The sequence below is a fragment of the Kwoniella botswanensis genome, chromosome 2 (genome assembly GCF_036426115.1).
Source record: "Kwoniella botswanensis chromosome 2, complete sequence".
In the NCBI taxonomy this organism is placed as follows: Eukaryota; Fungi; Basidiomycota; class Tremellomycetes; order Tremellales; family Cryptococcaceae; genus Kwoniella; species Kwoniella botswanensis.
Window position 1 is genome coordinate 1,986,584 of NC_088600.1, and position 20,253 is coordinate 2,006,836.

General features: G+C 44.3%; 11 protein-coding genes across 11 annotated transcripts; 2 read left to right on the plus strand and 9 right to left on the minus strand.

Moving 5' to 3' along the window:
• Window positions 1-281: 281 nt before the first annotated feature.
• L199_007640 (uncharacterized protein) lies at window positions 282-1,662 on the minus strand (the record flags this gene model as incomplete). The annotated part of the gene is made up of 3 exons (XM_064893329.1): window positions 282-466; window positions 540-1,328; window positions 1,545-1,662. 3 exons carry the CDS (start codon window positions 1,660-1,662, stop codon window positions 282-284), a joined length of 1,092 nt encoding a protein of 363 aa, XP_064749401.1.
• A 716-nt stretch (window positions 1,663-2,378) lies between these two features.
• Window positions 2,379-5,680, plus strand: L199_007641 (uncharacterized protein; the record flags this gene model as incomplete). The annotated part of the gene is made up of 10 exons (XM_064893330.1): window positions 2,379-2,873; window positions 2,973-3,086; window positions 3,161-3,449; window positions 3,517-3,625; window positions 3,680-3,839; window positions 3,902-4,673; window positions 4,804-5,187; window positions 5,267-5,310; window positions 5,371-5,586; window positions 5,669-5,680. The coding sequence occupies 10 exons, from the start codon at window positions 2,379-2,381 to the stop codon at window positions 5,678-5,680; spliced, it is 2,595 nt and encodes an 864-aa protein (XP_064749402.1).
• Window positions 5,681-6,048: 368 nt separating this feature from the next.
• On the minus strand, window positions 6,049-6,856 carry L199_007642 (uncharacterized protein; the record flags this gene model as incomplete). The annotated part of the gene is made up of 3 exons (XM_064893331.1): window positions 6,049-6,403; window positions 6,511-6,655; window positions 6,730-6,856. The coding sequence occupies 3 exons, from the start codon at window positions 6,854-6,856 to the stop codon at window positions 6,049-6,051; spliced, it is 627 nt and encodes a 208-aa protein (XP_064749403.1).
• Window positions 6,857-7,184: 328 nt separating this feature from the next.
• On the plus strand, window positions 7,185-8,266 carry L199_007643 (uncharacterized protein; the record flags this gene model as incomplete). Its single annotated transcript, XM_064893332.1, has 7 exons — window positions 7,185-7,190; window positions 7,255-7,357; window positions 7,439-7,481; window positions 7,568-7,608; window positions 7,676-7,885; window positions 7,968-8,136; window positions 8,239-8,266. 7 exons carry the CDS (start codon window positions 7,185-7,187, stop codon window positions 8,264-8,266), a joined length of 600 nt encoding a protein of 199 aa, XP_064749404.1.
• A 466-nt stretch (window positions 8,267-8,732) lies between these two features.
• Window positions 8,733-11,541, minus strand: L199_007644 (uncharacterized protein; the record flags this gene model as incomplete). Its single annotated transcript, XM_064893333.1, has 3 exons — window positions 8,733-11,107; window positions 11,188-11,321; window positions 11,387-11,541. The coding sequence occupies 3 exons, from the start codon at window positions 11,539-11,541 to the stop codon at window positions 8,733-8,735; spliced, it is 2,664 nt and encodes an 887-aa protein (XP_064749405.1).
• A 659-nt stretch (window positions 11,542-12,200) lies between these two features.
• On the minus strand, window positions 12,201-13,773 carry L199_007645 (uncharacterized protein; the record flags this gene model as incomplete). The annotated part of the gene is made up of 7 exons (XM_064893334.1): window positions 12,201-12,777; window positions 12,840-12,997; window positions 13,106-13,234; window positions 13,320-13,420; window positions 13,494-13,539; window positions 13,601-13,650; window positions 13,716-13,773. 7 exons carry the CDS (start codon window positions 13,771-13,773, stop codon window positions 12,201-12,203), a joined length of 1,119 nt encoding a protein of 372 aa, XP_064749406.1.
• A 592-nt stretch (window positions 13,774-14,365) lies between these two features.
• Window positions 14,366-15,105, minus strand: L199_007646 (uncharacterized protein; the record flags this gene model as incomplete). The annotated part of the gene is made up of 3 exons (XM_064893335.1): window positions 14,366-14,761; window positions 14,831-14,939; window positions 15,017-15,105. 3 exons carry the CDS (start codon window positions 15,103-15,105, stop codon window positions 14,366-14,368), a joined length of 594 nt encoding a protein of 197 aa, XP_064749407.1.
• Window positions 15,106-15,492: 387 nt separating this feature from the next.
• Window positions 15,493-16,612, minus strand: L199_007647 (uncharacterized protein; the record flags this gene model as incomplete). Its single annotated transcript, XM_064893336.1, has 6 exons — window positions 15,493-15,633; window positions 15,711-15,902; window positions 16,002-16,077; window positions 16,138-16,342; window positions 16,428-16,478; window positions 16,564-16,612. The coding sequence occupies 6 exons, from the start codon at window positions 16,610-16,612 to the stop codon at window positions 15,493-15,495; spliced, it is 714 nt and encodes a 237-aa protein (XP_064749408.1).
• A 421-nt stretch (window positions 16,613-17,033) lies between these two features.
• L199_007648 (uncharacterized protein) lies at window positions 17,034-17,685 on the minus strand (the record flags this gene model as incomplete). Its single annotated transcript, XM_064893337.1, has 3 exons — window positions 17,034-17,285; window positions 17,364-17,555; window positions 17,638-17,685. The coding sequence occupies 3 exons, from the start codon at window positions 17,683-17,685 to the stop codon at window positions 17,034-17,036; spliced, it is 492 nt and encodes a 163-aa protein (XP_064749409.1).
• Window positions 17,686-17,781: 96 nt separating this feature from the next.
• On the minus strand, window positions 17,782-18,272 carry L199_007649 (uncharacterized protein; the record flags this gene model as incomplete). The annotated part of the gene is made up of 3 exons (XM_064893338.1): window positions 17,782-17,987; window positions 18,054-18,104; window positions 18,173-18,272. 3 exons carry the CDS (start codon window positions 18,270-18,272, stop codon window positions 17,782-17,784), a joined length of 357 nt encoding a protein of 118 aa, XP_064749410.1.
• Window positions 18,273-18,826: 554 nt separating this feature from the next.
• Window positions 18,827-19,984, minus strand: L199_007650 (uncharacterized protein; the record flags this gene model as incomplete). Its single annotated transcript, XM_064893339.1, has 6 exons — window positions 18,827-18,964; window positions 19,039-19,239; window positions 19,333-19,408; window positions 19,486-19,705; window positions 19,761-19,811; window positions 19,879-19,984. 6 exons carry the CDS (start codon window positions 19,982-19,984, stop codon window positions 18,827-18,829), a joined length of 792 nt encoding a protein of 263 aa, XP_064749411.1.
• Window positions 19,985-20,253: the final 269 nt, after the last annotated feature.

The following is a 20,253-nucleotide window of genomic DNA, read 5'->3' on the forward strand; positions in this document are numbered from 1 at the left end:
ACTGAAAATTCGTGGTGATCTCGTGGCAGATTCAAGATTCAAATTTTGAGGATATCCCATAGACAGATAACCCTGACTCGTAATATCATACAATCATGCTTAATGTACTACCTTCATTCAGTCTGTTCAATGCGATCATATGCAGACTAAACATTCACGACAGGAAAACACATAGGCAGATGCGACATTGCAATACCACAACACGTCGAATTTTCAGAATAACTCCATCACGATGAGAGATATCACGTTATAAGAACTACAAATTCCACCTAAAAAACCGCTTAAGCAGAGTGGAGGATTTCGAGGAATTCCTTCCCAGCAGCACCGGGAGCGGTCTTCTTGACTGAACCTTTCTTGTCGTGCTCTTGTCTGAGGAGTTCGTGTCTTCTGAGAGACTTGGCGTAAGGGTTGAGTCGGAAGAGGATGGCCTTGTTTCTGAGAGGGTTCTTCTTTTGGGTGAAAGGTCCTATTTCCGAACGTACGCAATCAGCATACCACTTATAGACAATATAAGATGAGGGAAAAAACACTTTACTCACTCTTTTGGACGGCAGGACCGGCGGGTCTGACGACGGATTGGATTTCATCAGAGTTGATGAGTCTGGTGACATCGGAAGAGGTGATCTTGGCCGTGGGGAGGTTGAAGCCAGATTTCTTCTCGTAGACTGAGTCAAGGGCGGCAATGGCAGCTTCGGTCCAGATGATGAATCGACCGACGTGACCACCAGGGGCGAGTTGGAGGAGGTTGAGGGATTCAACGGGGCAAGTCTCAACACCTGGGACGTTCTTGAAGGCTCGGGTGAGACCTTCATCCTTGGCGTAAACGACTAAAGGACCTCTTCTTTGTCTGTATCTTCTGTTTCTCATCTTACCCTTACCGGCTCTGAGCTTTCGGGAGTTGGAAACCTTGGCGATATCGGGGTAAGCGGCAGTAGCCTTGAGCAACTCGACGGCTTCCTTGGTCTTGGTGACTGACTCGAGGGAAGAAGAGACAACCAAAGGAACTTCTTGGATTTGTTCGATTCGGTGACCTCTAGCGAGAACCAATGAAGGAAGAGCGGAAGCGGCCAAGGCGGAAGCGACAGCGTATCGTCGTTGGTTTTGGTTAACCTTGACGTGCCATTTTCTCCAGGTCTTGGTAGGGGCGAACATTCGACCACCTCGACACATGTTACCGAAAGCGGCTTGACCGGATCGTTGGGTACCACCACCACCTACACGAGGGATACGAGCGACAGCTCGACCGGTACCCCAAGATTCGGCAGAGGTTTGGTGACCAGCGTTCTCAGCGACAGCGTAAGGTTGTCTTCTGTTCTTAGCGATGGATTCTGGGAGAGAAAAGTTAGTATAAACATTTTGCAGCTTACAAGCGATGCAGACGGGGCACAGAATATCCTTTTCTCATTCCGTCTGGTGTCTTGACAATCTTTCCATGATATCCCAAAATCCACTATTAAATCCCTATATCCCCTCTCTTCCCATTTGACCCTCCATCTCTTATACACTTTTCGCTATGCCCCGTCTAAGAAGCAGCTCCAACTCACTGTGAACTTGTTGAACGACATCCAACCTGATAGGAGCGGTGAAGACGGCTGGGAGGGGGACAGAGCCGGAAGACTCGCCAGAGGCGGACCAGACGGTAACGGTAGGTCGAGCAGCCATTTTTCTATGTGTATTGCAGGATATCAGTTCTGTCCTGTGGAAAGATTTATCAGAAGTGAACTGACGATTCTTTTGAAAGAGACTTGAGGGATGAAGAAGGTATAAGTCAATGATGGATGACGAGAAATGGTCAAATGCCAACCAACGACCAGCTCACAATCCAATCCACCCAGCATGCACCCCTTACCATACAGAAATGAAAAATGTTGAATTCGAGGTATCGGCGTTTCGTCTTGAGTGTCGGCAATTTGGTGTAGATACAATGGCTGAATAGTGTGGCACATATCTTGGTTCCGCCGTGTGTCTGACACGTGGGGTCGATCATCCGAAGTTTGAAGTTGAACGCGTGGAGGTTTGAGGTTGAGCTGAAGGCGTCACTGCGAGCGTAGCATCCATCCATCCATCTGCTCGAACACATCCTTGGACAAAGGTAGAAAGGAGCTCAGTCCAGTATTCAGACGGTACAAAGGAGTACACTCAGTACATCAAGCAAGTTCTCCTTCATGCCATTCACCACAGAAGTATAAGAAAAACGAATCAAGACAACGGAGGGACAGCAAATCCGTTCAATAATCATCCCATCCTGAGTCAAACATCAAAATCAACATCACAACACAAAGATCATCAACTCTCTGAGACTATATCAGATCACCTGGAAAACTTAATTCATAGATTTCCTACTCGGCTCTTGTACGATCAACCATCATATCACCTCCATGAAGAGGTCCTATCCACCTTCCACTTCCACGTCAACCTCCAACTCCTCTGCTTCTACAACCTTACGACGACACCTACATTCCAACTCTAATCATCAGCAGGACAACGGGAACGGTGAAGCGTACGAAACCGATCTCAGTGATCCTAAACCTTGGGAATCCAATCGGAATCCTCGTTTATACGGTTCACGTCGTGATATCACCCATCCTACATCTTATATAGATAAATTAGATTCACCCACTGGTACAACTTCCGGGGACTTACCGCTTTACCTACACGAAGAGATGGAAACCCGACGAAGACATACACCCCAACCGCCACTTCCTCCTCAATTGGAGAAGGAGGTTTCACTGGCTGATTCACGAGGAGAGAAAGATCAGTTGCTTTTTGATGCAGAGGTAGACGATCAAGGTAAATGGCAGAAAGGACATGGTGCTGGGCCTGGTGTAGGAGGGAGAAGAGGATTACCACCTAGACAAAGAATAGGTGGATGGGTGAGTGCAGTCTTTCATTAGCTGTCATCAAGGTTCTGTGACCATGTTTGAACGGGCTGATCGTGAATGCCTTCTTCCATCCTCTGTTTACAACCGTAGAGAGGTATAATGATCGAACATGAAGAAATCATTTGGACAGCGGTATATACGATATTAAGTATGGTCACTAGATATTGGAGGATCGGAGCTGCCAACTACGTCGTGTGGGATGAGGTGAGTGCTACTTCTACACATACCCTCATACCTATACCATGTATTTGAGCTGATGTTGTTCTGCTCATGGTTAGGCCCATTTCGGTAAATTCGGTACTCACTACATCAACCGAGATTTCTATTTCGACGTCCATCCACCACTCGGTAAGATGCTTGTCGGTTTAGCAGGTCTGTTATCAGGCTACGGAGGTGGATTCGAATTCAAGTCCGGTGTGGAATACCCTGCGGATGTCCCCTATACCTCTATGAGAGTTATATTGGCTTCGTTTGGTGTAGCGCTGGTTCCACTTGCGTGGATGACAGCAGGTGAATTGGGATGGTCGAGATGGACTAGACATTGGGTCACTATCTGCGTACTATGTGGTGAGTAAATCATATCCCACTTGAGAGGTGTATCATGTGCTAAGTGAAATACCTTTCTGTCCCGCAGATATCGGATGGCTCTGTATTTCCAGGTTCATCTTACTAGACTCGATGTTGCTCTTCTTCACTTTTACGACTACTTTGGGTTTGGTCAAATTCCATAATCAGAGACATGAGTAAGTTAGCTACTCCTTTCTGCATAGTTCCAAAGCTAATAATTCATGATATAGCCCCTTCGGAGACGATTGGTGGGCATGGCTGGTGTTCACTGGTTGGTCGATCGGTTGTGTATGTAGTGTCAAGTGGGTAGGGATGTTTATCACTGCTCTTGTGGGGTTATACACTATCGAAGATTTATGGGACAAATTCGGTGATCTTTCTATGCCTATTGTAAGTATGGTCCCCGTATGTCTGTAAGGTGAAAAAGCTGATTATGACGGTTATCGTCATAGCGAACATACATCCAACATTGGATCGCTCGAATATCATGTCTCATGGTATTACCATTCATAGTCTACGCAACATGTTTCAAGATTCACTTTATGGTTCTCAACCGATCCGGACCAGGTGACGCCCAGATGTCAAGTCTGTTTCAAGCTCATCTGAAAGGGAACGATTTTGCCGAGTCGCCCTTGGAAGTTGCCTATGGATCCAAATTGACATTGAAGAATTACGGATATGGTGGTGGATTATTGCATTCTCACGTTCAGACCTATCCAGTTGGATCATTACAACAGCAAGTAACATGTTATCATTACAAGGATGATAATAACAATTGGATCATTACTCCTCAATGGTCTGATGATCCTGTTGATCCCGATGGACCTATTAGATACCTTCATGATGGAGATACTATCCGATTACTTCATTCGTCAACTGGTCGAAATTTACATTCTCACCCTATCGCTGCTCCAATTACGAAAGAAGCTCATGAAGTTGCGGGATACGGTAATGAGACGATTGGAGATGAGAATGATCTTTGGATCGTAGAAGTTGTTGATGATACATCAAGAGGATCTTTCAAAGCAGGAGAAGAAAATAGGATTCACGCATTGACGACTAGGATGAGGTTCAGACATCAACAGTTGAATTGCTACTTGCGAGCGGCCAATGCGGTCTTGCCGCAGTGGGGATTCAAACAGGTTGAAGTTACTTGTACGAAAGAGAATAACAAGAAAGATAAACATACTTATTGGAATGTCGAGAGTCATTGGAATGAGAGGTGTGAGTGGATTCATTCCCAGCATTACCAACTGTAGCTTTCCAGTACTGCGTCAATCCTTGTATTCTCATTGCCGAATTCACCCGCCTCTGGAATGGTCATATGCTAATATCTCTTGTTGATATGTCGCAGTACCTCCTGGAAACGCCAAACTTTACAAATCACCATTCTGGCGAGATTTCGTCCATCTCAACGTAGCCATGTGGACATCCAATAACGCCCTGGTCCCAGATCCAGATAAAGAAGATATCTTAGCTTCTAAACCTTTCGATTGGCCTTTCCTCCATTTAGGTTTGAGGATGTGCGGTTGGGGAGATAATCAAATCAAGTTCTATCTGTTGGGAACTCCCATCGTCTGGTATTTCTCCACCATATCTCTAGGTTTGGGATTACTCCTTGCTTTCTACTATGCTGCAAGAGCTCAGAGACAATATAAAGATTGGAGGAGCCAGGAGGAATGGGATCATTGGTTGTATGTTGGAAAGGTCGCTTTTGGAGGATGGGCACTACATTTCTGTGAGTGGGGGTCCTATTGAACAAGCAAACTGTGTGATAATATGAAAGGATAGACGCTAATGTATATTTCGACGAATAGTCCCGTTCTTGATCATGGGAAGAGTGACGTACCTACATCATTATGTGAGTTATTTCTTTTCGTGCAAATAATACAGATGCTAACGTATCTTGGTTCCTTCATAGCTACCCACCCTCTACTTTGCAGTCTTGATGGCAGGACATGTCCTCGACCATTTCTTCTTTGGCGGTACCCGACGAACCTCGTTTAAGAAAGGGGTGTGGTTCGGGATCTGGGCTGGAGCAGTGATCCTCTCTTTCTGGTGGTTCAAAGATCTAGCTTTGGGTATACATGGTCCGGTGAATGACCATTGGGGCTGGTTATGGAGATTGAGCTGGAATGTGAGTTCTCTATATATCTAGCTTTTTCATTGGTCATACATAGGGTTGATAGCTGATGTTTTTGATTATTCACCGAATATAGATTTACAACTAAGATCCTTCTCGTTCAATACATTGAGCAAGATGATGGACGATGATGTAAAGGCAAAACGAAACATTTGATCAAATAAGCGATGTCAGATGTGAATCAAGGTCTTATAGACAGAACAGAACGGACAGAACAGACAGAAGAGAAATGACAAATCATCCCATGTGCATTATTGCCTTTTACCCTTTACATAGAGTGATATACCCTACCAAGTCCTGTTTCTCTTGCATATTGAATATCTAGTGGAAATGATTATGGTTTGATGCATGCATACAAAGTTGAATCGAAATGAAATGCTCCCTTCATTCCTCCTTCATCATCGACATTGATAGATATGATATGTCAATTCGTAGGAAAACTATGTTACATTATGGTTACTGATCCAAAACCCACATTTCATATGTATACTTCGTACCCTTCTCTTCATTCTCCTCATCTACTTTAAAACCTAGCCAATCTTGTAATTGCTCATGAGTCGATTTCTTCCATACATTCTTCCCATTTTCGCTATTGCTATGGGATGTGAAATCCTCTAAGAACGCATCGCACTGGTAATCCGGGGATAAGATCCTAGTGAGCAGTACACGATTTACCATTGGTGGAGAGGAGGTCAAGCAGGTGGTATATAGTTGAGAACCACCTATTAGGAATGTCCTTGAGGATGTGGAAGGAAGAGAGGAAAGAGCGGATGGGAGGGAGGTGTGCGCAGATGTATTGGGTGAGTTGGAGCTGTTGATCATTCATGATCAAAGGAAAAGAGATAGAATTAGTCATGCATGCCGACTGGATTCTGCTGAACTATCGAACTTGAGCTCCAAATAATACCTTCAACTCACACATCAACACCTTTACTTGAGATCACCAAATTCCGTCTACCTTTCAAAGGTCTAAATTTCGATGGTATACTCTCCCAGGTCTTTCGACCCATTATAACTGTATTTTGTTGCTCCGGGTCTTCAGAAGGGTTTTCACCGGTGGTTACTATTCTAGCGGGTGTCCAAATCAACAAACGAATACAGGATGTATGGCAGCTTTGGTTCTGTAGTTGGACCCACCCCTAGCGAAGTATTTCATTTCTCCCGGTAATCTCCATGGTAGACCGCCATTTAACCCTATTCCATTGTTGGAAGTTGCAGCTACTATGGCTGTCATATATGGTTTGGCGCTGGTGCTAGATGACATCCTGGGTAGTCTAAGGAAGGTAGATAGCATGTGAAGATTATATAGTGGAGAGTATAAGAAGAAGAGTTAGTTGGATGGACGCGACTGAACATTTCATTACTCCTCATATTGTCAACGCGGTCTGGTGAGGGGGACTTAAGTGGGTGACTCAAATACAAGGCAGAGGCAGATAGGACATGGTGCTGTGCGTCATGCATCATGCATCATGCATCCATCCTCCATCCTCATACCCAACTCGACTGTGGTGACAACGACCAAACCTCAATCGTACGAGTACATCTCAAGTCATCATCTGCAGCACTCCCATCTCCAACTATATCCCATCACCATGCCAGTGAGCTGACTCGTTGTGTGCTATCGAGAGGAACTCACCAGCTAACACCCTTGACCTGTTACAGGCCTACCACTCCGTGTTCAACGATGATACCTCGGTCCGACAGGTGGGTAACATGGCTCTGTTACCTATCAATACCAAGATCAGGGGACCAGCACCTCTAGCAGGTAAGTTCACCTTGAATAACTCTTCACTCTATTGAAAGACCTCAAGAGAAGCGATCAAACGCTGATCTTTCGCTTTTCCAGCCGATCCGAGTCAACCTGATATAATCGAAGAATCCCTTGATCTGTACGTGCTAGTAGAGCTCAGATCAGCTTTGTCTCTCGTTGTGTGGTATGAGAACATATAGCTGAGTATGATTGTCATTCATATAGATTCAGAGCCAATTGTCTTTTCCGTAATTTCGAGATCAAAGGTAAGTCTTTTTCCCTACCAAGTTTTATGAAATCAGTATGCTGACTGTTATGTTGCTCAACGTATAGGCCCAGCAGACAGGTTAATGATTTACTTGATCCTATTCATCTCCGAATGCCTAACGAAACTCGCTCCAACGCCTGGTAAACCTTCACCAGGATATCAAGAAGCCTTGAAATTACTTCAGACTCAGGCAGTGGATACGTTTGCTTTACCTGGAGATGCTGGTTTCCCTTTGAATTCCTTGTATCATCCTCCAGCTAGTAGAGTCGATGCCGGTAAGTCTAGCAATACTCAAGACTATGTATGAAGAGTGGCTGACATCTTCTTCAATTCTCTCTTCCGCTCGTTCGTGAACAGACGCCCTTCGATCGTATCTCACTCAAACACGTCAAGAATTAGCTATCAGACTAGTAGACAGATTATACCCCCATGAACAGGTGTTGGGACCCGACGGTCAACCGACTGGTCAAGTGGGCGGTAGAGCAAATAAACCTAGTAAATGGTGGATGTCATTCCAGAAGAGAAGGTGGGTTCCCCATTTTTTAAATAACGATTCAATTGGATTTTGGTGGAATATGTCATACTGACGTGTTTTTAATCCTTCATTGCTTTGTTGCACTTTAAACAGATTCATGGGTAGATCACTTGGCGCATAATCATCTTTCATCCCTCGACATCGGCCTGATGGAGGTGTCGAAATCGACTTGTATAAGGAAAGAAGCAATAGTGCATATAAAGGGGATAGAATAGATGCCGAAGAAAAGAAAACAGATACCTATAAGATACCCATTTCATCCATGCAGAACAATATTGTAAGAATCCCAAATCAAATATCAAATGATTGATGAATGCGTCGGACCTGCATATCCATTTTGCGTTGTCTTTCCAATGGCCTGTCTCGGCCCGCAATATCATCGTACAGTGACTTGTTACCATCGTCCACTTATAGGATACATAAGATGGCGATCATTGAGAGGAACTACAGTATATGATAAATGGGAATACCAATAAATAACGATTAAGTATTCAGAATTGTCTAAATTACACCAACAGATATCAAAATTACGCTTGAGAGAATCACTTAAGACTATTTGTGATAAGAAGCATGATCAATCAAATGGATTATTCCAACATCCCTTCCAAAACGCCAAATCTACCCACATTGGCATTGGCACCCAAAGGCGATCTGGAACTCTTCTTTCTCTTGTGCTTCTTCGCCCGACCATCCCCTTCTAATTCTTCTTGTCTAAAATTTCCATTCATACTCTGGGGTTCCACCTCAGCTGATACTTTCTTATGATGAGGATTGTTTAATCCTACTATACATTCCCCATACTCCTCTAACCCATCTATCAGAGCATTCCAACAACTCTCAAATACCCTTTCTTCCTCTTCAGTCCATTTCCAACCATTTTGAGTAGGTTCAATCTTCGCTAGCAAGCTATGTAAGGTGACTCCACTGAAGAAAATAAAAGGTATCAAATGGGTTGTACCGATCTCCGACCCATTGTCTTCAGGAGAAGCCGGGTGTGACCTATTTCTATTTGGGTTGATAGATTCAGGTAAAAGTAATAAAGCTTGAGCTAAAAGCTGCACATCTGACCAAACACTTCCTAGTTGAGCTATCAAATTCGCACTTCTAGTTTCCAATAAAGGGTATAATCTTCCTCCTTCCTCTTCATGTTTGTTTGAACTTTTGGCTTTATCTTTGGGTGATTCTTCAGAATGCAATTCCCTCTTCCACATTGTAAAAGTACCTATCATCGCTCGTAGGACAGCCACTACCTCCTCCCTCCTCCACTTATTGAAGTCTGTCTTACCCGTCGATCTCCTCGATGCGTCAATCACGCAGAACCGTATGAGGGATACTATTGGTTGGAGGGAGACAGGGAGAGATCGTATACCTTCGGTATTAGAATGTAGCGATTCGAGGTAGATCTTCAGTCTTTCTTCTTTAGGTTTCAAGCAGATTGGTAATTCGCCAGTAAGTAGCGGTTGGATGGGAGGGAGAGTAAGTGGAGAAGCGATGATCTTAGCCGTTGATCCTTGTCTGATGTATTCCGTCACTTCTCTAATTGGTCTAGTAAGGGTCGGAGCAACTTGCTCAACCAGAGTCGTATCTTCACTCGCTACACCCTCAATCTCCGAACAAGTCTCGCTTGAAGGTACTCCCAATAAATCTCGAAGCTCCTTTTCATCTTGAGCTTGTGATCCATCGCTATCCAAGTCCATCTTATCATCCACAACTTCACTTCTGGGAAACCTCAATCCTCCCAATCCCTCATCAGCAATCATCCAAGCCTTCTTCCTAATTCCTTTTGCACCATCCGAAGCTTTCAAACAGGGTCCCGAAAGATCTTCAAGTACCTGCCATTGATACATCCTATCAGGGTATAACCAACCATGTGTGATAGTTCCTACTAATCCCATTTTCTGAGCTTTCGAATACTCCTCTTTCCCCGATACCTCTCTTTCCTCCTTCTTCAGCGAGTCCGATTCGTCCTCTAGTCCAAGACCAAGGGAGACGGGAGTCTGACATCCCAAGGTTAAATCCAGCTCCCCACAGAAAGGATAAGTCCCACAGCAATCATCCACATTCGAAGGTAAAGAGTACTGCAGGGCAGCTTCGATAATCAAATCAACAGTTTCATCTAAACTCTGTTGGGTGTCAAATGGATAGACACATAATTTTTTTATCACCCTTCTAACCAATTCGACAACTTGATCTCCTGGATTATCACTCTTCTTCTTCCCGTTCGAAGGAAGATTATTACTAGGAGAATACAATTGTTCCCTCAATATTCTAGCGGCTTTTTCGATCTTTTGGAAACTCGTCAAGTGATTTTCATAAAATTGGACTGTAATTGATGGCGGTATATAATCTGTTCCGCATAGGGAAGCGAATAGCGGTAAGTGCGTAGAAGGGATTCTCAGTCGATGTCGTAATGCTTGAGGAGGTATATAAGTAATGACCAAAGTTGGATTTTTCAATGTTGAAGATGGGATCAAAGATGATTGTTTATTCATAAAATTCGATGCTGGACCATTCAAGTGTCTTCGACCATTGTGAACAGGTCGAAACGAATCTTGTTCTGAACCTTCCCCCCGTGCGCCTGGCGGTTGATAAGTATTGTCGTTTGACGGACCTTCAATCCAATTTAACATATCTATCGGGACGTATCCCCTAACTCTCTCGGTTCTCCCCATGAGAATAACAAAGTCTGAATCTCGTCCAAAGACGTATCCTCCTACTTTCTCTGCCATCGATACGCAGACCCCGTCTGCTTCGCCGGCAGGTACGAAGTGCGTTTTTACGCCGAGTCGATGAAGGGCATAGATGAAGGTATGCGAAGCGAAGAAAGGGAGGACAACTTTGTTTTTTGAAAATGAGGGGGAAGATCGAGAAGGTATGGAGGTGGTATAGAATAATTGACAAGATAGGAGTTTCTCAGATGCTCGGGAGAGGATAGTTTGATGTTTCTCCGGAGGACCGGCGCCTGAGAGTATGCCAATGTGAGCAATACAATACTGCGAGAAGTAAGTTGGTGAGAATGGTATAGGAGACCGAAGGGCTTACCATCAAAGACAAATGTCGGTTCCAACCCAACACTCCTCCATGCGTTCACCAACCTCTTGATCAGCTTGTAATACCTTAGGTATTCGCCGCCTGATGTCCACGGTAACGTATCGAGATACAGCTTGAAGATAACCCTGAACAGCCAAATCAAGTGAGATTGATTACCTGGACCGACAGAAGAGAGGTGAATGAAACATACCCCCAAGCATCCACGATGATCGGTATCCTCCCATCATCATTCTTGCTATCCTTCAACGATGATGATGGTGTGTATTCAATGGTAGGTAGCGATATAGTCTTGGTCAGGGAGGTTCTATTCTCCCTTATGAATGATTCCAAGCCCCTGACACCCATCTTGGTGATATGTTCCAATTGTATCGATGATGCGCAGGGTAGGGTAGATCGCTGACGAGAAGAAACTCCGATTTGTTTTGCGATGACCCAATAATTCGATCGCGGTGATCGCAGGGATAGGAGCTGTGCTCTTGTAAAGTTATTTCGATAGGAGGGTGTCTGCACAGACCACGCTACAAATGGTGTTGCACGATTGCAACTATGCTATGAGGACGAGGAGAGAAGAGAAAGAAGTGAAGGTTGATGTGATGAGATGAGATGGAGATGTAAAATGGAGATGCGATGTGGAGGTCAGATCGCCTGCCAGAACTTGAAATTCGTCAATGGTTGGTAATGTCAGGGGTGGTGGCGAACAAAGCTTGGCTGGTAACAATTCGAGTCATGATCTGTATCCAATATGCTGAGACAAGCATTCACATTGGTGTATATTCAAATCATTCACATTCATACACGTTGATATCGTAAGCTCGTATCATAAAAGGAAGAAAGACACATAGAAATGATATATAAAATGTCCGTTCATCCAACTTCCGACCTCCCGCCGTAAACCATATCTATTCCTACTCAAGTTAGTATCTTGGACTTTTCCTGCCGAACATTCCCTCGGCTATTCGTATGCACATCAACATCTCTTTTTCACCATTCATCCTGACAAGTCATCAATGCCCACCTGGATGTGATTGAATCTCCTCCGGTCTTCTTAAACCTCCAGTCGCTCCGCCCGCACTGGGATAACCTACATTTTGACCTTCAGAATACTGATTCATCGTCGGCGTTATACCTTCTCTATTGTGCATTGCTTCAGCCGGATGATCGACGTATCCTCCTCCAGGTGCAGAAAAGGGATATTGATCTTGACCTCCTGACATCGGTCTTTGACCATGATGGTTGTCGTGATTGTAATCTTGATAATCGTACTGTTCATTCCCATACGCAGCATCGTCATACCGTCCTTCGTCGACTGGTCTGACAGTCGCATCTGAGTATTCCCTCTGGTGTCCATACCCATATCCTCCAGCTCCAGCTTGTTCATCCCTCACTGAATCCATCGACGGTCTTGCATCCCACGCATCGGCATTGGGACCAGTGGAAGGTGGCATGTTGTTGTATACTGATCCAGGGTTATATCGCGTTGATCGAAGGATGGACATGGTGAATGCTTCTGGATTCTCAGAGTATACCGAATGGTAAAGCTTGTGATCGCTGACTTGGGAAGTTGAATATGTTCGAGTAAGGCTGAACAAGTGATCAGCTGAGCGGCCAAGGTGAATAAGGTCAATCAGACGGGTTGAACTTACTAGATGAAGTATCCCTGTACGAGTAACAAGATCACCCATAATGCTCCCATGATACCTACATCTGCCCATGCGAACGCGCTACACAATGCTTCACCTTCGGCAGCGAGCGTTTGATTCGCCGATGAGGAGGTTGAATTGGAGTCGGAGAAGAATTTGGCCTAGAGTAATTATAGTTGATCAATGAGCACTTGGTCACTATAAGTCTGTGATTGGTAGCTAGAGCTCCGTCAAGAAGATGGATGTTGCAGATTGACTTGATCACTTACCTCACAAGCTGACACCGCTGTATTATGCTGTATAGCACTAACAATGATCAAAGCAGCTGCGCATATCAGACCAGCTAATATAGCGATAGCGTTTAGGAGTGTGTATACTTTGAACGTTGAGGTTTTTTCCTGACAACAGGGAGAGCTTTAGTTAGCAAAGTCGCCTTAGAACCCCTTGAGCCCACACATCAGCGAAGAAGAGGTGTAGACTTACTCTGAGAACACCAATGAACCCTACGGGCTGTACAGCAGCAATGACGAAACATATGATTGCGAAAATTATCCCTCCTATATCTGGGAAAGATGCTCCGACGACTATACATAGTGTGCACGAGATGTTAGTGAGCTTCCAGTGCCAAGTAGCTGGGAGTAGGGGAGATAAACATACCATCAGGTGTAGCAAACACTATTATACCAATGGCTAGAGCTATGATCTAAGAGAGATATGTCAAGTCAATGATGCATCTGCAGGTCAACTTATCGATGTATACTCACAGCCTGCTCCGATAATATGATGTATATACCAGCATTCACCAGTGGTACAGCTATCACCGCACAGTATATCAGCGCACCTCGGAAGAACACGTTAACAGATGAAGAGGTGACTTACCACAACAACAATACCTAGGATCTATTAGACCTTTTCCGACATCTCTCATTGTCGCCATCTTGGGCAGATATATCCTCTTTGTATTCTATGCACTCAAGTGGATTGTATAGAGATCTAAAATAAGGATCTGAATCGGGTCTTCGGCCTTTGTCTTTCGTCGCGTCTGACAGTTGATGAGTTGTTTGTACCTCCTATGTCTGATTTTCCTGCGAGGTCTTGGCCTGCTGCCTGTTGCTTGATGGAAAAGGTGATAAAGATATGTCGAACAGCAAAAGCACTTTTGATATAAGCCTGGTATCTATTCACTCTATGATGTTATGTACGATACGGTCATATGAAAAGGGTGTTTCTACAGCACAGCAATAAATACAATACAGCAATACGTAGTTTAACCGCGTGAATCACGGTCCAAAAAAGCAAAAACAAATTCAAGGTTTCACTGGGATTCGAACCCAGGTTACTTGGATATTCTCTAGTTTCGAACTTTCTTGTAAAGATCTGTTCAGAACCAAGGGTCTTAACCACTAGACAATAAAACCATGAACGAATCGGTCGCCTTTCATTTTTGAGGGTTCATATATGATTGAGTTCAAGTCCTACCTCACAAGTTAAAAGCTAAACCTGTCGATCAAAAGTCAATATGTTACATGTTATATACTATCGGTCACGCTGATCAATTTCATCCTGATATCTCCAACCACCTCCTCAACACTCCTTCTCGTGCTATCTATCACCCATTCCTCATCGGCCCTCTCTCCATATCGATGAATAACATGGTTCTGCTTCATAACCCTCAAAACCTCCGTATCAGTCAACTTTGTAATTCCGTCTTTCGTCCTATCTTTGTGAATTAGTCTTTGGGAGTGTTCGGCGAATGTACACTCAAGAATGATAGACACCAGCTTTCCGCTTATATCCTTGGCAAAGGTCAGATACTCGTCCATCACTTGACTTCCGGTCGGGTCGGTCGATTGACATTCGGTAAATATCAGGATTGGAGGGATGGAAGAAGGGTATGATGAAAGTGTAGAGAACAAAGCCGATCTCTATCGTAAAGGCATCGGAGAAGGGGCAAAGTTCAGCAGGTGGATGTGAGTGACCAGCGATGTACTCACAAATGCCTTACGAAGTGGAAGATACGCTTCGTCCTCCCTCTCTAATACTGCCGCAGTAGCATCTATAAGAAGATGATTATCGAACAGTCTCCCTTGGGGAAATGAATGACTGAAATTGAGTCGACAGATTCCAGGTCAATATGAGACTAGCAAGATGGATAGACAGAGTCCAAAACGTCAACTCACAGGAGGTTCTTGGCTATTGTCTTTTTACCCACTCCCGGGAATCCGTTCAGGATGACTACTATTGGCCCAGTAAATGGTTTTGTACTCATATTGGCTAGTAAGATGACGATTCAGAAGACGACACCCATGATTCATGATCAGTAGACATCATGAAGAACAAATAGACGGAAGAGAAAACTGTGATAGACAAAGGAACGGACATAGTACAGCATAATTGACTCGGACGACAGCGCACAACAACATGATAATTGACTCGGTTTTTTTCCCACAAAGGTTAACATCGCAGATCACCGCCCTACAGTCGCTACGGCACATTCCCGATTTGCCATCCTCATGAGGCGAAGGAAGTTTATGACCTGTTGGTCACGACCTATGCTGTCTGGCAAATCTGGATGTACATGCAATGCACCATTTCAACGTGCATATGATCAAGATTGAAAACGAGATATGATTTCGCTGATCTTACGGATCTTGAACTAATCGAGCTCAATCATCTTCTTACCTATCTCTCTCTTCAAGAGGTCATACATGATACCTCTGAACTTTCCCTGCTCTTTATCAAAATGAATGATATCTTCAAAAACCACTTGGAACCCTAACTTCTCGTAGAATTTGACCTAATGCCACGAAGCGAAACACAAAACGATTTCAGCTCTATCTTGGGGCTATGCAACTGAAATATAACTTGACTTACAGCTATATCATGAGTACTAGTCAGCCAAATACAGGGATTGTCCTCGGTAAGGAAAGAAATCAATTTGTTAACCAACATAGTGCCTAAACCATGTTGACGAGACGAAGCGTGAGTGGCTATGATTTCCAAATTGAAGGCTTGTTTGATATCGAATTGGACAGATTGTTCAGCTCGTTTGGAAAGTATTTTACGCTAAAACAGAAGATACAAGAACAAGGTTGTAGTCAGTCCCCCATCAAAACATCTTGTTCAAGGAAGGAATTGTTTCGGTAATCGTATGGTATCACTCACCTCGTTCTTTATCCAATCTCTTTTCTCTTCAAGTAATCTTTCCAGAGCTTTCTTCTCGTATCCTAATTGATCTTCCCTATTTCATAGCGTATGATGAACATCGTCCAGTACCTTAATGGTCATAGGGGAAGCTCACGAGTCCTCCCTGGATTGACCTGGTTTAATGAACACCATTACACTCTCTACCGTACCCTGCACTTTGCTCACCAAAATTTCGCATCCTTCCACTTGTCTGCCTGCGTGCACCTCCGGATCAGGATCGAATGCCGCACCAAGTTTACGAAGGTGGAACAATCTTTGAGTGGCAAGGTCAGAGCCGAAGATGAATCGGTTCATTTGAGCTTGACCGAAGACCAGAATAGATTAGTATCATTTTGACGCCCATACCGTATAAGTTGCCAGTGGGGACTCTGTCAATGGACTCACTATCTTTGAAAGACACCTCGATTATCTCCAAAACCCTTTGTCGCTCCTCACCTACAGTGTTGATTGCACAGCGCATCATCAGCATATCCGATTGATGTATATAATGGATACATATGGACCATAAGGGGCGACGTACCAGTGGGTCTAACGATTTGGACCAACTCTATTTGTTGATCACCGCTCATTTTGTCTCCTGTATGGTCTGGTTACTGTGAGTGCTATGTATGTTTAAGAAGAATATGATGCAGGTGATGGATATCTCAAGTCGCTTGGTAGACGTTACGATCTGATAACGGTTGCAAACCGTGAGGTTCTTGGAGGCAAGTCCTGCTCTTCTCGTGTGGCCCTGAAACACTGTTTGTGTATGTGTCTTCCCTCTCTCAAAGGATCGTGACACCCTTTCATCCTTCCGACAATCTCCCCTTTCGACTCGATGATAGCTCTTTGCTATACTCACTACTATGCTGTGACCACTGTGAACAGCGAAAGCAGTCATTTGCAACACCTCCAAAAACTATATGGACAATCCCGCCCAAAGAGGAAGTGACATTCTTTCCTAAGGGGCTGAAGAAAATGGCTCTGGAAATTGTATGTCCTACGTTGTTCCTAGAGAGGAGAATTATATACATGCAATGAGGAGCATCGCGGGATACATGTCTCATGAAGACCGGGATACCATACACCATCGGCCGTAGGATCCGTTGTGGCCCACTGCTTGCCAGGACCTGTCCAGCCATTCGGGACATAGCTCAATGCGAACAATTGCGCGTCTTCGCGACCTTCAAAAGGTAGAGTTGCTTTCCCTTCGCCCGTTCCATCGCGATTGATGAAAAACCCAGATTTCTTGTAAAATCTCACCTGGTAACGAACAACCTACTGCATCAGCTTCAAAAGCTTGCGAAGACAGCAAATCGCACAAAGCGAGACTTAACTTACGGCCTCCTCTGTGGCACTCAATAGCTTGACAGGTACGTCCATCCTCTGTGCGACATCCGTAATCACCGACAGAAGTTCTGTTCCATATCCGTGGTATCTGGACTTCTCCTGGGTAGCCATAAAACATACATCGATGGCTTTGCTTTTGTCAAAGTCGTATGTCGATTGGATGACCTCTTGAGCTGGAGTCTCCTGTACAATTAAAGACGTCAGTTCGGAACTTTCCCAACCCAATCACAAATCACATTTATCGTCCGAAGCGTTTGGAACTTACAACATCGCACATCCAGGTCAAGACTTTGTAGGGTACCTCGCCATACATTTTCTGAAAATATGAATTAGTATCGTCTCTTGAGGATTGCGAATAGGAAATCATGCACTAGTCAGTAATGCCTGAGATGCTTGGAGAATGTATGATTCACGCACTCAGAGTTGTAGACTTTCTCTGGAATCGTAAAGTCACGGGCTCCCCATCAGATCGTGATCGACCCGTGATGATCTCACAAGACTCATTAGTGTCTTCCCTATCGCAGACCTTTGGATCGACCCTCTTGCCTAGTCCAGCAAGAAGATATGACCTTCTCGCTTCAGGACTTGATTCGAACGTGTACTTGTGGTATGGTACTACAGATATCAAAGCTCGTCCATTCCCGTGCGGAACATGGCGGAGGATATAATGTTTTGACTTACTGTCTTTGTACGAGTCTGAAGGTAGAGACAAGACCTCTTCACTATCTTCCTCTATCACACATACACCGTCAGCTCTACGTGTTACGATAACCTCCAAGAGACCAGGGGAAACGACTTACTTGTGAAGTTCTTGACTCTTTCATACTTGATAGCACTACCTTGATTCACCTTGGTGAGTGCATTAGATATGGTTTCTTCCCATGTTGCAGCGTCGTACATCGTTATCACAGAGAGGTGAGTCACGCTGGTACAAAAGTCAAATTTAGGACTTGAACTGATATATGAGAGCGAAAATGCGCCCAGGCTGTGCATTGAAATGACATTTATAATGCTGTACAGCACCCCTCTGAGTACTGGGCTTTCGAGGATCGTGAAAGGAACAAGGATAGTGCAACTTCTTGCTTCTTCCGTTCAACGCCATATCGTATACACCTTCCATATCAAGCTTCCATCGACGGAACGATGCTTCATTATCAGATGGAGCAGCCTCTCGGCTGGTAAGTTTTTTTTTTTTCTTTTTGGGGGGGGGGGGGGGGTTCTCGTACAATAGGCTGTGGCACATCTGTAGATACAATATGTACAATACCTTTCATTTACGTTTCATAGACATGGCTTCTTTCGTGCAAGGAGATTACGTCCCAGGAATCAGATATGACGCAGTGAAGTACTCGTTAAATTTGTATTGTAATCATCAGAGGTACAGCCGATGCATATCTTCGATGACGAGATCACCATTCACGACTTCCGAGTGCATTGGAGATCCATGAGTGATATCATGGTTTGACACCCGCCACATCTTGCCATCCTTCGGGTAAGTACCTCATAGTGACAATCGGTATAGACCCTTCCTTTCCCATGTTTACCTCTTTCCGACCATGCTCCCTAAGCTTGGCTTTCTCATAGAATCTAGTCTACTTTTTCATACGGTTACTGGTTGCCAATATTATGATCTTCCAACACGAGACTACCGTGAACAGATACTTACAGTTCTATCTGTCGTATAAAGCCAAACAGGATATTTGCTCTCATGCGACATATCTGTCAGCTTCGACAAGAGTGTCTTACCGTATCCTTTACTTCGACGAGACCGGTCAGTAGTCAGGAAGGTTACGTGAAACATCTTTGATATCTCTGTGCCTAAGTCCTCTTCGAGGTTGTCCCCTAGTTCGATGGCCGTAGGTACCACCTGGTATAGTATGTACAAAACATCCTGCTATTCAGTATATGTACCTAGATATCCTTATGCGATCTGTATTCCAATGGGCTTGGTTTTACTTACCGTCTCATTCCACCATTTATATTTATCGAATGACAGGTAATTTTGACTTCTCGCTTCGTATAACTCTTCATATTCGCTAAAACATGGTCCAGAAATTCAGCTAAGAGTATATGTAAACACTCTAGAAGGCGTACAGACTACGGCACGACGTACTCGTCTGAATAATTATTTCTAGGATCCGAAAAGAACATTACACTCTTGATCCTTCCATCTGCCCTAGACTTCAGTGCCCAAGTCTCACAGGCTTTAGGGAATTGGCTCATATCGAGATTAGCATCGGCATAATCCTTGTCATATCGCGGACCGATAGAAGCGAGAAGATACAGTCTTTCAGATTCAGCGTGGTTTCCATAAGCGTATCGATGGTATGGCACTGACATAGGAGATGAGCTTAAAGTCAGAGAGGAGAGTTTGAGCCCAAAACTCACCTTCGTTCATACTTTCAGAGAGCATTGACATGATCTCTGTTCTCTCTTGTACTATGTGATCATATGAACAGTCAGCGTGATCTGACATGCTGCGCTTGCCCAAAATCAGACAAGTTACCTGTTGGTGTCTCGATGTTTTGGAATAACATATCATCCTCAGTGTTGTCTTCGAGTCTTGTAGTGGTACTGTGTAAGACTGTGTTCGTCTCCTCGATGTCCCCCATCCTGCAAGTTGGCTGTTGCTTTACAAATACCTGGTAAGATTCAACGGCTTGATCAGGTATAACTTTATGAACAGATGAAGGTCAAGGTCATTATCAATAATTTCACCCTTGCCACCCTGCTAACGAAATTCCCTTTTGGAAGTTCTTGGACCCCTTCTGATCTTCAAAGGATCCGAAAAAGCCTTTGTGCGATCAGAAATATACGCCTTGCTTCGATCTAAAAGGAGGTGGCATGTGAGACACTTTCGTCACCGTCATGGTATACAATA